The 18,396-nt window shown below is 62.5% G+C and overlaps 2 protein-coding genes across 2 annotated transcripts in view; one reads left to right on the top strand and one right to left on the bottom strand.

The window, feature by feature from the left end:
* The window catches only part of CORO7 (coronin 7), a 56,747-nt gene that overhangs the window by 12,057 nt on the left and 26,294 nt on the right, over window positions 1-18,396 (bottom strand). The window contains exons 8-9 of the mRNA XM_047713870.1: window positions 16,822-16,908; window positions 16,274-16,356 (exon numbers count right to left, since the gene is read on the bottom strand). Coding sequence (XP_047569826.1) covers window positions 16,274-16,356; window positions 16,822-16,908 — 170 coding nt within the window. The remainder of the gene's footprint in view (window positions 1-16,273; window positions 16,357-16,821; window positions 16,909-18,396) is intronic.
* On the top strand, window positions 789-11,845 carry VASN (vasorin). Its single transcript, XM_047713872.1, has 2 exons — window positions 789-930; window positions 9,183-11,845. The coding sequence occupies exon 2, from the start codon at window positions 9,193-9,195 to the stop codon at window positions 11,215-11,217; it is 2,025 nt and encodes a 674-aa protein (XP_047569828.1). The 5' UTR covers window positions 789-930; window positions 9,183-9,192; the 3' UTR covers window positions 11,218-11,845.

Here is an 18,396-nt window from a genome sequence, read left to right on the forward strand (position 1 = left end):
CACTGCTCTCCCCCCACCAACAGCCAACAGCAGCAGCACTCAGGCCCCACCCACGGACCGCCCCATCCCACTCCTCCAGTCCTGTGGGGCTTTGGGCAGACTCACTTCCCTTTCCAGTGTCTCAGTCCCCTCATCTAAAATGTGGAGAAGGTCACCCAGGGACACTCACCTGCCCCCAAAGCCTTCATGGCTAAAAGGACCCCAGAACTCAGATTCGGCATTAGAGATTGTACTTAGCAGGCTCTCAGGGGACTGTGTGTGGCCTGCCCAAGAGTTTTTTAAATTGGGATTAGCTACCAACAATAACACATTGAGAGATTTCACCTAAAAAACCCAGATTTCCAGTTTCTCTTGAAAAACCTGAAACTCTGGCAGACTGGGGCAGGTCACAGGGGTCGAGCCTTTCCACCAACCCTCACTTTCCCTACCCACCCATCGCCACCTCTCCAGGTCTCCACAAGCTATGGTGTCTGCTCTTTGGGTTTAAACACTGTCCTTATGTCGCCCGCCTGTGTGTCGTAGGTATCCGGGTTTGAAACTCTTGGTCTCAATATTCTCTTGCTTTTGCTTTTACGAAAAACAGGGACCCGCCCAGAATCATATGGCAAACTAGTGGCACAGCAGACGGGAGCGCGGGACTCCGTCCTCCTTGGTCGGGAGGTGGAAGAATGAGTATCAGGCGGCGGGCGAAATGACCCCTTTAGCGGAGAGAGGAGGCGGGTCTCTACCGGCCCCGCCCCTCCCCGCCCCAAGGGGGAGCGACCCCGCCCCCAGCCCTTAAACCACGACCCGCCTCCCGCGAGCTGACTCCGCAGCCCAAGCCCGGGGCGGGGAGACACGAAAGCGGCTGCCTCGGGACCCCGGATCCCAGGACCCCACCGGGCCGGCCGGCCCACCCCGCCCGGCTCCTGCTGCCGCCGCCGCCGCCCGGTGAGTGTCTACCGGAACGGGGAGCTGCGGGCGGAGACGGGGGACGCTGTGGGGCGGGCTATGCAAAGCGCCGATCACGCGCGCGAACTAGCCCCGTCGCGCGGACAGGCACTCAAGACGGACACGCGACCCCCAGCCCCGCACAATCACCCGGACTGACCTGGGCCCAGGGCGGACGGACCCCATGCACCCCCTGCCCGCGCCCGACTTGCCCCCTCCTCGGGCAGCCCGGGACAGCCCCACGGCCGCGCGCGCGCGTACAAGGCTCACCAGCCGGTAGCCGGCAGGGCTGTGAGCAGACAAAATAAACACCCCCTCCCTCGCTTCCTCCTCCCACGGCTGGGCCCTCCGGCATGACCAGTTTTATGAATCAAACCCCTTTGAGGGGATAGCCAAGCCATGGTCTTGGTTACTTTTACCTCCTGGAGTGGGACAGTCTGGTTCTGGGCCTGGAGCCCCTGTGCAGATCTGTAGATTGGCCGCCTGGGGGTACTGAGGGCCCTTGTCACCATACCTGGGGCCCACAGGTATGCAGCTTTGGGGAGGACTGGGGGTGGCTAGGAGGTATCTGATGCCCCTTGGGGGGCAGGGAACAGATCTTGGCTGGTTGGGGCCCTTCCTTTTCCAGATATTAGGGTGCCCCAGCTCTGCCTCTGCCAACGACAGGGCTTTGCTTGGGCTATGAACCCAATGGCCAGGAGCCAGCTTAGTCCTTTGTGTCCCTGGGCTGGCAGCTCTGGGGCCTGAGGGCTGCTGAGGTCCCCTGTGGTCACTGGCAGGCCAGGCGTTTGGTGCCAACCATTCTGCCTTGCCCCCATTCGTTAAAGATTACCACACCAGGGTCACTGACTGCCTCTCCTGCTGGGGCCCAGGGGTGGAGTCTGCAAGGTGGGAAGGAGGGAAAGGCCCCGAGGGTCCCCGTGTCTCCCTGCTTGCCTTTTGCACCAAGGACAGGTGAGGTTCTGGAAGAGGTACCAGGACCCAGAGCCCTCCTCTCCAGGGCAAGAGCTTATGGGGCTGGGACACTGTACTAAATTTCAAAGGTTCCTTCCTGCTAGGCTGGACTTGGGGTGTTGAAGGCCAAGAAGGGTAGCTGGGTGGGTGCCCCAGAGGGCAGTGAAGTCCAATATGGGCCCAGCTGTTGGCAAGGCCCAACAGGGATAAGGCAGGCGTGTGGGGGGATGGGACAGAAGTCCCCTGAGTTGGCTGTCTTCTCCCAGGGGAATCAGCCCCCGGAGCTTCTGTAAACAGAGTGTCAGAGGCAGGAAGAGGGCTCTGGTAATGTGCAGCCCAGCTGGATTCCCTCCAGACCATTATCTGGCCCAGGGAGGGAGGATGAGCACACACGTGCCAGACAGGGGGCCCGGGCACTGGCTGTCCCCACCTCCCCCAGCTGCATACTGAAACAGCTACTCTGGGACCTGGGGGTCCGGAAGGTCAGATGTGGCCAGTGGGGGACTGGTGTCGCAGGGCATCTGCTGGGACTCTGAAAATGAGGGAGGGGAAGTGAACATGACTAGCCCCTCAGATACTGCCCAGACCTGTGTTCTCCCTCGGAAGCCTCTGTGGCAGGCAGGGAGATGCCCTGGGCAGGGTCCACAGTTTCCGGTTCCCATTCCTGACACCCTCATTCCCCACAGCCCTGGGGGAGGTGGAGCGAGTCCCAAGTAAAGAGGGTTGAGTCCTCATGGGGTCTTCTAAGTGGACCCCTCCCCTGAGCTAGGCAGGTCCTGGGAAAAGGAAAGTGGGGTCTCAGCTGCCCCCAGGAGGCAGCTCCCACCTCAGAAAGCCAGCCAGCCAGTCCCCTTTGGAGACCAGAAAGAAGGCTGGGTGAGCCTGTCCCACAGAAGCATCCCTGACCATCTATAGGCCCTGAGCTCTTGGGAAGGGCATCAATGCCACTGAACGGGGTTATTGGCCCCTCCTGTAGCCCCCCTCAGCTCCCCTTAGAGTTCCTCCCTGAGCCAGGGAGCCCAAGGCTCTGCACTGCCAAGAAAACCAGCTCCCCTCACTGCTGTGGAATTTGCAAGAGTTCTTGGAGAAGGGGGAGGGAAGGAGGGAGTGTGTGTGTGTGTGTGTGTGTGTGTGTGTCAGAGCACGGCCCAGTGGGCGTGTGTCTGGCGTGGGCATGTGTTTGCGCGCGCGTGACTGGAACAGGGCTGTGTTTGGGGGCGGGCTGGGGTGCTGCAGGAGTCTGAGTGCACCGCAGGCGGACAGGGGCTCAGCCTTCCTCCTTTTATCGGTTTCCACATTCCAGAGTCAGCCGGATTGCTTTCCTTCAGCTGGCTGGGCCGCCTGGCCGGCCAGGCCCTCAGGCCTCCCCCACTTTTCCTCATTCCAGCCTCCCTGGGTATGAGGAGGCTGAAGCAAGCTCCCTTGAGCCGCCTTGGTTTTGGGGAATAGAGACAGGCAAGGGGCCAGTTCTCCAGGTTGGGGACGGTCCCCCCAACCAGTCTCCTCCAGGGGAATGCAATAAGGCTGACATTCCTCTGCGGCTGCCTGAGAGATTTAATTAAAGAGGGAGGAGAGAGCTGGCTTGCACTGAGAAGGGGCTGGGGCTGAGGCGGTCACTGGGGCCCCTACTGGCCCTGGGCCTGGATGGGCAGTGGTAAGAAATGAGAAACCCGGGTTGGGGAGCCCGGGTTGTGGCTCCCTTGAACAGCTCACAGACCCCAGGAGGGGCCAGTTTTGCCACAAGGGAACTGAGGACCCCAGGCATGGCAAGAGTGAGAAGGGCAAAGATCCCTCAGGGCCACTTCCTTCTTGGTCCCAGACAACCTGGGCCCAGCTGGCTTGGGCTGGTGGCCTCCCTTGGTGACTAAGGTCTTCCTCTGGCAAATCCAGGGTTAATTGCAGGGTTAGGGCCTTACTTGATGGATGCTTGGCCCTGGGTGGGGACAGGACAGCTAGGAGGCCCTAGTTCTGACTGAGCCCAGCCCCTGTGGCATCACACCCGCACGCGTGCCGATGGTGGCATCTGGACTGGCCCATTTCTAGTTGGGCCACAGCCACCAAATAGCTCCTGGGGAAGCAGGTGTCCTCTCCCAACAGAGTGGCACCTCTTCCGACTAAGCTGACATATCTCGCCGCCCTGAGGGCCCACTTGAGCAGAATGGCTTTAGTCACCAGTCTCCCAATCCTGGGCTGACAGGTCTGGTGGCTGCCAAGTCACCCACGGTGCCACTGAAGGCACCCATTTGGGGCCAGGCAGCTCCTGCCTAGGAGGAAGTAGGAGGGGAGAAAAGGGCCCAGCTCCTGCTCTTTTGGCACGCCCAACCAGCCACACCTGCTGGCGACCTGGACCCCTCCCTGGACATCCAGACTGTCCCCCTTTGCAGTCTTCTGCCCCAGGGTCTGAGCCCTGAAGGGGAGACTCACTGAAGGAGTTTCTCCAAAATGCAGCTCTGCCTGGGCCTTATCCCAGAAATTCTTATTAAATTGGCAAGGATTGGAGAGCCCCTCAGGAACTTCCCAAAGCTTCCCGGGAGATTGTGATGTGTACCTAGGGTTAAGAAACCCCTGGGGTTAAAGATGGGAGACAGAAAGACAGCGAGGGAAGGGAACTGGATGAGGTCACAATGTGTGCCTTGGGCTTCACGTGCAGAATGAGCAGAGCTGGCTGCAGCGGAAGGTAGAGTAAGGGAGAGGAGCCAAGACCAGTAGGGACTCCCAGTTTCATGACAGGACCAGACTGCGGTCCCCACCCTCACCTTGTCCCCTTCCTCTGAGAGCCTAGGATGGAGACCCCAACCTCTCTGCTCTGCTGTGCCCCAGGAGTGGGGAGATGGGTGGACCCAGCCTCGGCTCTGAGTCTCCCCAGACACGTCAGCGAAACCGGAGCCAGCCATCCTGGCCGCCGGCATGGTCCCCGCCTGCCGGGGGGGGGGGGGTTGGCAGACTCCTGGGCTGGGCTGCTGCCAGGCCTGGCCGGCAGGCCTTAGCCCAGGGGGTGGGGGGCGGCACTGGGAGCCAGAGGCCCGGAGCCTCAGGGTCAGACCTGCAGCACCGGACCCCTGCACCCACGCCACAGTGTCTGGACCAGGAAGGGTCTGTGCTGGCCTCGTCTGTCCGACCCTGTGTCCCCAGCAGCCAGGCATGTGGTCTTCCCCAGGAGCAGTGAGATGCGCAGTCTTGGCTCTGATGTGGTCCCCCAGATGCCTGGGTCCCATCCACTCTAGCACCTGCCTGACCCAGGGCCCATGTGTGACTGGGCGCCTCCAGATGCTCCTCACACTCAGATGTGGGTGAGGGCCCCAGCGTCCCACTGTGAGCTGAGGAGGGGTTCCTTACTCATAGAGCCTCTCCCTCTGCTCCCTTCCCCTACTCCCAGGTCATACACTCAGGGGGGCCGACCAAAGCACAGCTCACTCCCCCACTCCCTTCCAGAACCAAATACACCCCTCGTCAGGCTACTCTCTCCAGCTCCTACTCTCCCACACCGAGGACGAAGGCCAGCCTCCACGTGGAGGCCTTGCCCCTGGGCTCAGGGCGCCTCCTGTCTGGGCGGAAAGTGCCACGAAGCCCCTCCCACACCATGCCATCCTCCCCCTCTATGTGCAAAGGCAGGGCTCAGGTTTTATGGGTTAACACCTTCAGTAGCTGATGTTGACTGACCACTTAGCACATGCTCTGAGTACAAACCAAACAGCCCAGCGATCAGGCAGTATAACCAGGAACCACCCCCCGCCGGCCCTTCACAGCCAGAAGGGAGGTGAAGGGCCGAGGCACGACTGTCATGCAGCCAGGCTGGGATCGCAGGCAGTGGGAACTTAAGAAGCCCCATCCCAGCAACTGTCCCCTGGAGGGCAGCACCGCCAGCAGCAGGAGCCTGGGCCTCAGTTTCCTGCCTCTTCCCACCACACCACAGTGGGCCAGGCCAAGGCGAGGAGGCTGCAAGGGGCAGGTGGAAGAGAGATGCCCTGGACCCTTTGCCCTCCTACTCCCACCGCCCCCCAATCCCCAGGGCTACTGCCAGGAGTCTCTCCACACCCTTTGCAGAGGGAGAGGTCCCACCTCTCTGCCTTGGGTCAGCAGATCAGATATCAAAGCCCAGGCCAGGCCCCTGGTCCTTCAGGACTGCTGGAGCTGTAGAAGCCAGGCCAGCCGTGAGCTCCATGAGACACCACACCCCCAGTGCACACACACAGCAGAACGGGCCCAGGCAGGCGGAATCGCTCCCAGAACTTGTTAAAAGAACTCCCCCACTTAAAAACAAACAGAACAACACAACACTACAAGCCCAGGTGCTCAGAACAACTCCAGAGAGTGAGGCAGGGCTAGTGAGAAACTGAGGCCCAGAATCGGAAAGGGACATGGGAAGCGATTTAGGGCCTAAATTTGGGCCTCTGTGTCCTGTTGCCCTGCAGCACCCTGTCCCATGGCTGGCCTTCCCCTTCTGGGTCCCCTTCTGGGAGCTATGTGGTCTGCTCTTGGTGCCAGGAGAGCCCACGGCAGAGCCCATGGAGCTGCCGGCACCCGGCTTCTCATTTGCCAAAGCCCCAGTGCTGACTCCTTGCTCTGGCCCAGGTGCTCACCCCGGCACCCCAGCAGGTGGGAAGCGGGTTAGCTGCTACCTGCTGGGGTCTCCCCCACCCAGGGTGCCAGTCGCTCTTTTTCTGACCCAGCCCCGGCTCCCCACAGACTCAGCCAGGTGGCCACCCTGTGGCTGGACAGACCTACAGCTCCCCCAAGATGACTTAATGTATTAGAGTCATGGAGCGAAGCCCAGAGCCCACACATCAGTCCCTCCTCAGTGTAGAGTGGGGAACGCCCCCCAGCGCGCACCCCGAGCCCCCAAGGGCCACGCGGGGCTGTTCAGTTTTAAGCGCTCCCGGTCCTAGAACGTGTCGACTCTGAAACACCTGGGGAACAGTGAAGAAAGCAAGGCTCTGAGAGAAAGCCACTGTCTGTGGCCTCAGAACTGTGATGCCCCGGGCCCAGGCTGCCTGGAGTGTGAACTCTTAACTGTGACCTTATACGTAGCCCATGGGGAGCCGAAGCTGCAGGGGTGGCCACGTGTAGGGTCCCCTCCCACCCTGGAGCCTGGCTGCGCCCTTCCTGACCCTGCCTGCCCCGCTGGGAGGCTGATTCAGGGGGAGGCGCGCACCCCACATGTGGACATGGGGGGCGGGGGGGCGTTCACAGCCCACATCTGGAGGCCAGGCCACACCCGCTGCCTTCTGAGTCAGTGAGGGTGGAGTGGGTCCCCCTGCGGGAGAAGGCCGGGTGTGGTGCACGCAGCCCCCTTGGGGTGGTGCCGGCAGGCCTGGGGGGGCACAAGGCCTTCCAGGTCCTGGTCTTAGTTTCCCTCTGACGTTCAGTTACAGGCTCTGCCCCACCGTTCACTCAGCAAAGATGAGCTAAGCATGCTCTGGGACACAAGGGAGCAGCAGGAGTGACAGCAGGGGAAGGGGCACCAGCTGGGGGTCAGGGTGCCCTCCCTGGCTGTCCTCTGAAGGGTGGTTTTCAGTGAATGAGTGAGGGGCAGACGGTTACAGGCCTGCTTCCCCGGCAAAGGGGACCCTGCAGGCGGGCAGGGCCTGTGCAGGCCCAACCTGGGTGACAGGCCTTGACCTCGAGCTGGTCCCCCTGCTGACTTGTCGCGTCTCTCCTGGAACCACCTGCCCGTCCTCTGCCTCACACTTCAAGGGGCCTGTGTTCCTGGGGGAGGAGCCTGAGGGATGGCAGCCGGGCGGAACACAGGCTCGGCTGAGGGGGCCGTGTTACCTGCCATGGCCTGACGGCTGGCAGGCATGGGGGAAGGGGAGGCTGGGCCCCAGCACAAAAGGCCCTTGTGTGAGCAGAAGGTGCCTGGAGAGGAGGAGTGCCGGCCTCTTGGGGACTCTAGGGGCCTGGAGAGTGGCGACTGCTGCTAAGGTGGCCCCTGGGCTCCCCCAGGAGCCTGAAAGGGGGCCTCATACTGTGGCCCCATTCTGTCTTAAGCAGTTCCAGCTACAAGCTGGAGTCCCAAGCAGCTGAGGGAGCCGCCCCCACATCAGCAGGGCAGGACCATCACAGGCTGCAGGCCCAGCTGCACCTGGACGTGGTTAAGGACCTAGGCTCCGGCTCGGATTTCCTTGCAGCGGGAAGGCAGCAAGTCACTACACCTCCTGGAACCCCCTTCTCTTCGGTCACCTGGGAGCAGTGAGAATAGTTTCCACCTGCCATGGGTGTGCAGGGCACCCCACGAGAGGACTGGAAATGCAGGGAGCTTGCATGGGGGAGGAGCTGCTGCCCCTTCTTCTCAGTACTCAGGCCAGAGTGGACCCCAAGAAATGGTAGACAAACCAGTCCGCAGAAAGTTTCTAGCCCCAGCACTGTCTCTGGGGCCACCCCATACCCAGTGTCCCTCAGCGTGCCCCCTGGGTGAGCCTAGGGAGGCCAGGACCCCCCACCTCTGAATCTGTCATCACACCTCAGAGGTGGGGATCTGAAAACCAGGGCTCCCTGCCTCCCTGCTCCCCACCCCACAGGGGGACACCTGCCAATGGCTCAGGCCCTCCTCTGCCCCCTCCCTTGGAACATTCCCCCTAGCCACATCCTGGAGGGGCCCTCAGCTCCCATACTGGGCAGGTCTGACTTCACAAGTGGAAAAACACCGATCCCATAGTTTCCATGTGAAGTCTTCCCGCTGCGGTCTCCTCACTCGGAGGACACAGAGCGTGGCAGCAGGGGCCGGAGGCCTGGGGCAGCCAGCTTCTCTGCTTATGCGCTGGCTCTCCGCCCCTTCTCTCGCAGACGCTGCGGGGAGGGGCTGCTGCTCTAAGACCCATGGGGCTCCCTCCTCGCCTGTCCACCTCAGTGGAGGTTTGCGGGGGGGATGGAACTTGAAGGGAGGGCACAGAGCCTGATGCTTTCAGACCACATGTTTTCTCTGAGCTTCAGACGCAAGAGAGCTGGAGTGAGGGAGATGGCAGCTTTTGTGGCCACTGAGTGTTTGGGGGCCGGCCTCTCTCTGCATGCATCAGCCCACTGAGCCCTGGTGACAGCGCAGGAAGTAGCAACTGATAGCGTAACGAAGTCATGTGAGGGCTCAAAGTCACTCGGTGAGGGGGCCGATGGGGCTGAGACAAGAACAGGGCTGGGGCACTGGGGACCTGACTCATAACTACTGTGCACTCTTGGACTTGGGGGAAGGGAATGGTGAAGGGGGCTGGGAATTCCCTTCTTGGTCCTTCCCTGGCGTGGCTGTCCCCTGGGCCCCTGACTCATGGTCTCCTGCCTCTCTCTCTCACTCTCCCCTCTGCTCCCAGGAACCAGAAGATGTGCTCCAGAATCCCCCTGCGCCTGCTGCCGCTGCTACTGCTGCTGCTGCTGGCCCCAGAGCCCGGGGTGCGGGGCTGCCCATCCGGCTGCCAGTGCAACCAGCCACAGACGGTCTTCTGCACCGCCCGGCAGGGAACCACTGTGCCCCGCGACGTGCCACCCGACACAGCGGGCCTGTACGTCTTCGAGAACGGCATCACCACGCTCGACGCAGGCAGCTTTGCCAGCCTGCCGGGGCTACAGCTCCTGGACCTGTCGCAGAACCAAATCGCCAGCCTGCCCAGCGGGGTCTTTCAGCCGCTCGCCAACCTCAGCAACCTGGACCTGACGGCCAACAGGCTTCGCGAGATCACCAACGAGACCTTCCGCGGCCTGCGGCGCCTGGAGCGCCTCTACCTGGGCAAGAACCGCATCCGCCACATCCAGCCCGGGGCCTTTGACACGCTCGATGGCCTCCTGGAGCTCAAGCTGCAGGACAACGACCTGCGGGCCCTGCCCCCGTTGCACCTGCCGCGCCTGCTGCTGCTTGACCTCAGTCACAACAGCCTCCCAGCGCTGGAGCCTGGCACCCTGGACACGGCCAACGTGGAGGCGCTGCGGCTGGCCGGCCTGGGGCTGCGGCGGCTGGACGAGGGGCTCTTCAGCCGCTTGCGCAACCTCCACGACCTGGACGTGTCTGACAACCAGCTGGAGCGCGTGCCACCCGCCCTCCGGGGCCTGAGGGGCCTGACACGCCTGCGGCTGGCGGGCAACACCCGCATCGCCCAGCTTCGGCCCGAGGGCCTGGCCGGCCTGGTGGCCTTGCAGGAGCTGGACCTGAGCAACCTGAGCCTGCAGGCCCTCCCGCACGAGCTGTCGGAACTCTTCCCCCGCCTGCGGCTCCTTGCGGCCGCCCGCAACCCCTTCAACTGCGTCTGCCCCCTAAGCTGGTTTGGGCCTTGGCTACGGGACAGCCACGTGGCACTAGCCAGTCCAGAGGAGACACGCTGCCACTTCCCTCCCAAGAATGCCGGCCGACTGCTCCTAGACCTCGAGTATGCAGACTTTGGCTGCCCAGCCACCACCACCACAGCTACGGCACCCACCACAAAGCCCGCAGTGTGGGGGCCCACGTTCTCCCCTTCCAGTCCGGCCCCCACCTGGCTCAACCCCACAGAGCTGGTCACCAAGGCCCCCAGCCTGCGCCCTGCAGCCCCGCCCACGGTGCGGCCTCCACCCCGGCCCCAGGACTGCCCAGCCTCTGTTTGTCTCAACGGCGGCACCTGCCACCTGGGGGTGCAGGGGCACCTGGAGTGCCTGTGCCCTGAGCTCTTCGTGGGCCTGTACTGCGAGAGCCGCGTGGGGCAGGGGCCCCCCGCCAGCCCGGCCCCGGCCACGCTGCAGCCGCCGCAGCCCCCCGTCTTGGGCATCGAGCCGGCCAGCCCCACCTCCCTGCGAGTGGGGCTGCGGCGCTACCTGCAGGGCGGTGCCCTGCAGCTCAGAAGCCTCCGCCTCACCTACCGCAACCTGTCAGGCCCCGACAAGCGGCCCGTGACGCTGCGCCTGCCCGCTTCCCTTGCCGAGTACACGGTCACCCAGCTGCGGCCAAACGCCACCTACTCCATCTGCGTCAGGCCTCTGGGCGTTGGGCGAATGCCCGAGGGCGAAGAGGCCTGTGGGGAGGCCCGCACACCCCCCGCCAGCCGCTCCAACCACGCGCCTGTCACCCAGGCCCGAGAAGGCAACCTGCCGCTCCTCATCGCGCCGGCCCTGGCGGCCGTGCTCCTGGCCGCGCTGGCGGCCGTGGGGGCGGCCTACTGCGTGCGGCGGGGGCGGGCGGCGGCTGCGCACGGCAAAGCACAGCTGGGGCCCGGCGCTGGGCCCCTGGAGCTGGAGGGCGTGAAGGCCCCCTTAGAGCCGGGCCCCAAGGCGACTGAGGTCGGTGGGGAGGCCCCACCCAGCGGGCCCGAGTGTGAGGTGCCACTCATGGGCTACGCCGGGCCCAGCCCCCAGGGGCCCCTCCCCGCCAAGCCCTACATCTAAGCCCGGGAGGAAGAAGTTGCGAGGCCGGGCTCTCAGCCCCGCTGGGACCCGCCGGCGCCCTCCTGCGGCCAGACCGAGGAAGTTCTCAGATCCCTACCGGGGGACACAGCAGGGTGGGCACTGTGTGACCACAGCAAGACCCCGCCCCTCCGTCTCCTCATCCATGAGATCCTGGGACCTAGGTGACCACCTCGAAGGTGCCCCCCAGCCTACGTGCCTACGAGGAGGGCGTCTGCCCTGTCCTCTGCAACGTACAACCCCTGGGGAAAGGTGGGGCGTGCCCTGCCGTGTGCTGGTAACACAGACCCAGGGCTGCCAGGGCCCCCCTCCCAGGGAGACTCTGGGGGCCAGTGAAGGAAGCCCCCAGAAAGACAGCAGAGGGAGAGTGGGGCTGGGGATGGGGCGTAGGGTCAGCCTCAGCCCCAAGGAGCAAAGGAACAAAAGAAACTGGAAGGACAGACACTTTAGGAACATGTTTTGCTTTGGTTTTTAAAAATATATTTATAAGAGATTCTTTCCCATTTATTCTGGGAAAATGTTTTTCAAACACAGAGACAAAGACTTTGGTTTTTGTAAGACAAACAATGATATGAAGGCCTTTTGTACGAAAAATAAAAGATAAAGTGAGTCTGTTTCTCTGGCGTAGCCCAGGGTACCTGGGCTGGGTGGAAGGAGGGTGGGCATAAAGGGATAACTCTCTCTGGGGGAAGCTGGGGGCCAGGAACCCTCTCCCCAGTGGGCACCAGGCCCTGATCAGCAACCCCCGGGGCTTAGGAGGGCTTCCCGACCATGCCAGGAAGGGTGGCCCTTCCAGGTACCCTGTGCTGGGCTATGTCTGCCCAGCCTCAACCAGAGCGCCTGGTGCAGCCTCTCAGCTGAGACTGGGATGCAGGCGGGAGCAGAGCTGGGAGCTGAGCAGCTTCTAACCTCGGAGAAGAGGGCCACGGGGGCAGCCTCACCCCACCCAGGCCCAGTGGTCTGCCAAGAGGAACTGTAGTGCCCCTGGGAAACTGGGGAAGGCCCATGGCAGATAAAGGCCAAGAGGGTCCCCAAGGAGCCCTCCTTGGGGAAGGGCCTGATAGGCATTTCACTGCCTACCTTCATCTGTGAAGGGTATACCTAGAACTGTGTCCTGCAGGCCCCCACAGATGGTGGTGAGCCAGGCAGAGCACACAGCCCAGCCCTCCCTGCAGTTCTGACAACCTTCTGCGTGGGCTCAGGCTAGGAAACCCTGCTCCCCGCCTCTTGCTCCAGCAGCAAAGAGGGGTCTTAGTGGAGGCGTAGCACAGATTCTGAATGACAGGAACTGTCTGGTGAGTGGAGAGGAAGGGCCAAGCCAGGGCTGTGATGGCACTTGGGATGTGCCAGGCTTTCCAGAAACCCCGGAAGTGGGAGTGTTTTCCAGGAAGGCCATAGACTGTGTGGGGGCAGGGCCAGGGATGCAGGACTGCAGCTCTGGCCTGGACTGGGTGCTGGGAGCTGGGAAACAAGAGCGCTAGCACAGCACCTTCTCCCATGACCCTGAGACGGGAGGCAAAGGGGGCCCTGGGGCCACAGAGAGGCGTGGCGAGCACTAAGCAAGCCTCCCCGAGGCCCCATCCTGGGTCCCCTCTGTGGGTCACGGCCCCTGGGCCCCATCAGCCTCGCCCTGCACGGAAAGCGGCTGCTCAGCCAGGCCTGGGGAGCAGGCCCTGTGGCTCAGGGCATTGATGTCAGCGCCGAGTCAGGCCCAGCCACGCGAGGCTCTGGATTCAATTAGCGGCTGCTGAGGGTTCTGGCACGGGAAGGGAGGAGGTAGGCGGTGGGTTGTGGCGGGCAGAGGATGGTGGCAGTGAGCCTGGGTGGGGCCCCTTCTTCCTGAGGCAGCGGTGGGCCAGGTGGATTTCCTGTGAGCCTGGGTCCCATTAGGGGAGCGGCTATGGCAAGGCCTGCCCTCCCCCTCGGCAGCCCTGTCAAAGGGGCCATTGTGGGCCTGTGGGCTGCTGCTGAACACAGCATTGGCTGTTGCATAAATGTTTTCATTGCAAAGCCAAACCTGGCCTAGTGAGATGGTAGGGGGTGGGGTGGGGAGGCGGGACCCAAAGATGAGCTGAATGCTTACTCCAGCCCTCCCAGAAAGGGTATCTGGGGTGTCACATCAGATCAGGGGCTGGGGGAGTGGAGGGAGGCCCAGGGGCAGAGTGGAGACCAAGCCAAGATGCAACCCTTACGCAGGGCAATCCCAGTGGCCCCAGGCCAGGGTCCAGGGACAGATGTGGGGAGATGCCAGTGGGATTGTTGGGTCCTTGCTGCCGCAGGCCCTGTGCCACATGGACTCCCATTAACGCCCAGCAAATGCCCTACAGAGAGAAGCACCAGCTGGGAGAGGTGAGCCAGCAGCTTGCTCAGGGCAGGCGGGGATAGGATCCCGACAAAGGCACCCTGGCCCAGTCCTGGGGCTGCCAGCCATGCGGGCCTCCAGGAGATGGGTGGGGCCACCATGAAGAGCAGAAGCTCTCTGGTGTGAAGCCCCAGAGACTGAACCCCAGCCTCCACCCTGCGTGGACTGGCTGCTGTGGTGACCTCAAGAGATAATGAACTTCTCTGGCCTCAGACGCCTCTTGTGGATCACGAGGAGATATGTCCCCCTCTGCCTGGCGCCGGTGATGGGTCCAGTTGACCTTTCACCCACCCAGAAGCATCGCCCCGAGAGAGTGTTTCCGCACCTCCCAGTCTACAACGGGAGCTGCTCCTTCAGTGCCAGGCCCGCCCTGCCACTTACCCTCCCACTTCCACCCTGCCCAGAGCTTGGCTTCACGGACAGGCCCCTGATGCCTTGCTCTTCCAACCATGGCATGTCTCCTCTGAGTGAGCCTTGCTCCACGGACCATGGGGATGAGCAGGGAGGACACAGGTGGGAGCCATGACAGAAGCCTCTGGGAGGGTCGGCCCTGGGCGCTCCCTGGGAGACGACAGGGAGAGGTGTGTGCCTGATCCCCGGCCCCCTCTAGCTTTTAAAAGAACACTCCCTGTTCTGCTCAAATTGAGAGGGAAAATCTGTAAAACAGAGAAGAAATTGAAGAGGTACAGTGGAACTCCATGGCTGTCCCCGCATCTGACACCCGGCATGCTTCCCATCTACAGTCCAGATCACTGAGCAGAGCTGACACCCAGGGGAGCCTGAGGGGTTCTGCCACCACACGGGGCTGGAGAGTCCCCACTCCCCTGCCAAGGGTGTGGCCTGGCAGGGCAGGGGCCAGGCCTGGGGGATGGAGGGGGCGGGACACAGTCTGGCCACCCATCTGGGAGTGATTTGAGAAATTCCAGGCCCTGCTGGCCCTGCGAAGCTATTCTTAACTGTTGTAATTACAGGGTCAGCCTTGGCCAGTGGCACCGTGGGGTCTGGGCATCGTTAACTCCTCCAGGGGCCACGCTGGGGATGAAGCGGGGGGGGGGGGGGGGGGGGCTGCTCCGCGGGGGAGGGGGACCCATCAGGGGCCAGGGGTGGAGCCTGGAAGGCAGGAAGTGGTGGGAGGAGCAGCACTTGATGGCTCACCCTGGGTCCCCTTCTCCAGGCTGGGCCAGCTCCCTCCTTTTGCAGGGGAGCCGGGTAGGGAAGAGATGGCCTGGCCTGGGGAGTTGTGGAGGATGAGATACGAATGCAGCATCAGGCCCAGGGGCTCTTATTCTTTCAATGCAGGGGCCCCTGGTGACTGCCCCCTCCAAATGCCCAGGGCCCAGAGTAAGCAGAGGCCTTGCACTATGTGGTTCGAAAGCACTGGATCTCACTCAGCTTCGCCTTCCTCATCTGCAAAATGGGCCTCACCAGCCCCCCAACCTCTCCCAGGTTTGTAAGAAGTGATGGGAGTGGAGGGTCACTGCCACCGTTAGCTCTTCTCTGGCAGATGCCCTGGCAAAAATTCTTACGGCAGTCAGGCTTCTTTGCCCTCAAACATGGTCCACATGACTCCCAGAGCTTGGACAGATCACTAGGCCTTCTGTGACTCAGTTTCTCCAGCCATGAAATGGAAGGAAAAAGGGCTGGACAGACAGCCAAGAATGAAAACCCTCTCCTGGCTCTGACCTTCATAGGTCCCTGCCTGGGGAGCAGGTGGGGTTCCCAGAAAGCCCCTCCAACACTTGTGACTGAGCAGGGCAGAGGCTTCTGAAAAGGAACCAGGCCCCTGGCTCCTCCTACCCCAGCCAGGCTGGTCCCCCACTCCCAGCGCCTGTTTCCTCAGCTGTGATATAGGGAGTCATCGCTGACAGCCTCCTGTGCCTAAGCCACAGGGAGCCCAGGCCCCCTGCACAGAGCTGGCTTGGCCAGTCCCCACAGCTCCATCACAGACCCCCCTGCACACACTTCCAGGAGGATGGAAAACTGAGGGGCACTTACAGTCCCAAGCCGCTTGGGCACACCCACCCCCCAACACACCCACAACCACCAGAGACAGGCTTGTGGCCAGGGCTGAGGAGGTTCCATAAAGCCTGTCAGTCCAAGGCCTGCCTCCCTCTGTCCCTTGTGCCTCCAAGCTTGCCAGCCCGTCTGTCCCCATGACACCCCATGTCCACCATGCCATCTACTGAAACTTTGGTCTCCTTGACCCTTGGTACCGCCAAAATGGCCCCAGCAAAATCAAATACGTTCCCACGCTTCCCACCCATGTGTCTGCCAGGTCACGGTCCCTGCCCCGACACTCTGAAAGCTTGCATGAGCAAGGGCCCCCGCTGTGGCTGGGGACTGGGTGGGATGGGGTCAGGAAGCTCCTCTGCTCAGGCAGAATGGCCTCCCCCACACAGGCCTGCTGGTGGAGCCTTGAAGGGCCACGACCGGGTTTCTTCTGCAAGACCTCGCAGATGAGCTTGAGCCCCCAACCACTTGGGTGATGAGCCCCTCACTGACAAGGTCTGGGCCGGGCCAGGCTCTGCCACCCGCTCAGGCCCCTCCACTCCACAGGTGGCCTTGCCATGGCACGGCAGGGGCCCTCACCCCAAGTGTCCACTACAGGCCTCAAGAACATCATTCACGCCCTTGACCCTCCCTCGAGCCCAGCCCCAGTGTGCCAGCTGCTCCTACCCGGGTGAGGTGTCCAGGCTGAGGGAGGCGAGTGCGCTGGAGAAGTGCCGGGTGTCCCAGAGCTTCACTTCCCGCTCCCGCATCTGCACGGAGGGGGCAAAGAGGGGCTCAGAAGGGCCCATCCCTCAGCCCCCTGGGCTCCCTGGGAAGTCAGCACCTCAGGACACAGCCTGGCACAAGGGTCCTTGGCCCAGAGCAGCCCTTGGAGGGTGAGGGGATGAGTCATGCCAGGCAGGGAGAGTTTGGGTTTTCATGTCCTGCCCCTTTAAGGACCCCTAGGTGACAAGGGACAAGGGGGCAGTTCTGTCCATGGACTCCTGGGAGTGAGGGGGAGGCTGCCACAGTTCCCAGGGTCAGGCTTAGCTATTGCGAATGGAATCTGCCAGTTTTCAGAAGCTGGAGGTCCCCTGGGGCTCCGAGACCCGGCCGCACACAAGGCCGTATATGGACAGGCAGGCCTAAAGCTGGCTGGACGCCCCTCACCTCCCAGTGGGCCTCATCCCTACCCTCTGGGTGTGGGTGCCCTGCCCATCTGGGAGGGGCCCTACCTGGTTGAAGCCAGTAGACACAAGTTGCTCCTGGGTGCCCGTCCACGCCAGCCGACCATCCTTGCTGTTCCTGTGGGCCTCCGTGCTCTGGAGGAGACAAAAGATGGCGCTGCGCTGCTGGGGCCTTCTGGGGTGGGCCACCTACCTGAGAGCCCCACAGAGGGCAGGAGGGGCCAGGGTGGTGAGCCCCAGTGGCTGGGGGACAGGGGAGGCCTAGCGTCACGACAGGATGGACCTCAGCCTCACCTTGGCTGAGGACAGAACCACACCCAGAGGGCTGACCTGGCACCACGCTTAGGCTCAGTGCCCCTCCTCCAAAGGGGACAGTAGGGACTGCCTGGCCACAGGGTCAGGACTCAGGGTAGCAGCACACCCTTGTCCTTCCAGGAATCCCAGAGGAGGCACTCAGCGGCCAGTCGTCATCCCCAGTTCTGGGGATCCCCATGCTTTTGGAGACCCTCATTTCCTCATTTGTGAGTGGGGTTCATGTTCGCAGGGCTATCCAAGGACCGAATGACACTACATGCAAGAGGGACAGGCTGACTGCAGATCACGGGAGTGTGAGCATCACAGCCACCTCCTAACTGCCAGGGCCTGGGGAGAGGGCCTGGTGCCAAGCTCTAGGGAATGGTCCTCGGAGAGGGCAGATAAGTGCCCCTCCTTGCTTTCCCCCAGTGCGGGAGCTGCCAGCAGGAAGGCTTCCTGAGCCCAGGGAGAAGAGGCAAGTTCATATCATAGGCAGCCTCGTCCCCAGGGCCCGGGGTGGGGGGGAGAGCCCAAGGAGCAGAGGGGGCCCAGAGGAAATGCAAACAGCTCCCTCCCAGTCACCTCGGCCCCTGGAGCCTGAGACCAAAGACCCTGTTACCAAAAATAGCTCACCCCAAACTGTGGCCAGCTTCCTCCAAGCTTCCCACGATCTCCTTGGAATGAATGAGGGAGGGAGGTAGCCTGGGAGGAGCTGGCCCAGCGTCCCCTCCCCAGCCCGTGGAGGCGGACCCCAGCGTGGGAGACCCTGGAATGGCCCATGTTGTTCAAGGGGCTTTTCTCACTGCTCCCTTCCCCATTCGGCAGCCGGCACAGGAAGTCAGGGCTGCAGCCTGAGAACCAGGGCCCCACACCCCTCTCCACACACGAGGGGCTGTGGGGCCAGAGCTAGGTCAGCCATGCCCTGACACCCTAGAGGCAGTGGTGTCACACAGGCCCTCCCTTTCACTGGCGTGCAAATATCCCAGGTGCACAGCAAACCAGACGGCCGACAAAGCGTCACGTGTCACTCATTCGTGCACCAGACTTGCGAGGTCTCCCCAGGCCAAGCCCCATGCTAGGGGCCGCGGTGGGGTGGGTGGTTCTCGGATGCTCCTCTGATGGATGGTCACGTCGTTGGGTGACGCGGGGCTGCTCGTTCATAATATGAATGTTCGAGCAGCGTACTCTGCTAGGCACTGGGAATATGCGAAAGTAGAAAGGGTCCCCCGCCTCACTGAACACACAAGCTGGGAGACAGAGCTGAACCAAAGAGAAATCCCTATGTCCCTGCACGTTACTGTAAGTGCCAGGAAGTGAAGGTTAGGGGCC

This window comes from Lutra lutra, chromosome 18 (assembly GCF_902655055.1).
Source record: "Lutra lutra chromosome 18, mLutLut1.2, whole genome shotgun sequence".
NCBI classification, from domain to species: Eukaryota; Metazoa; Chordata; class Mammalia; order Carnivora; family Mustelidae; genus Lutra; species Lutra lutra.

Excerpts from the sequence above, each read along its gene's own strand:
- VASN (XM_047713872.1), top strand. The coding sequence starts at position 9,193 with ATGTGCTCCAGAATCCCCCTGCGCCTGCTGCCGCTGCTACTGCTGCTG.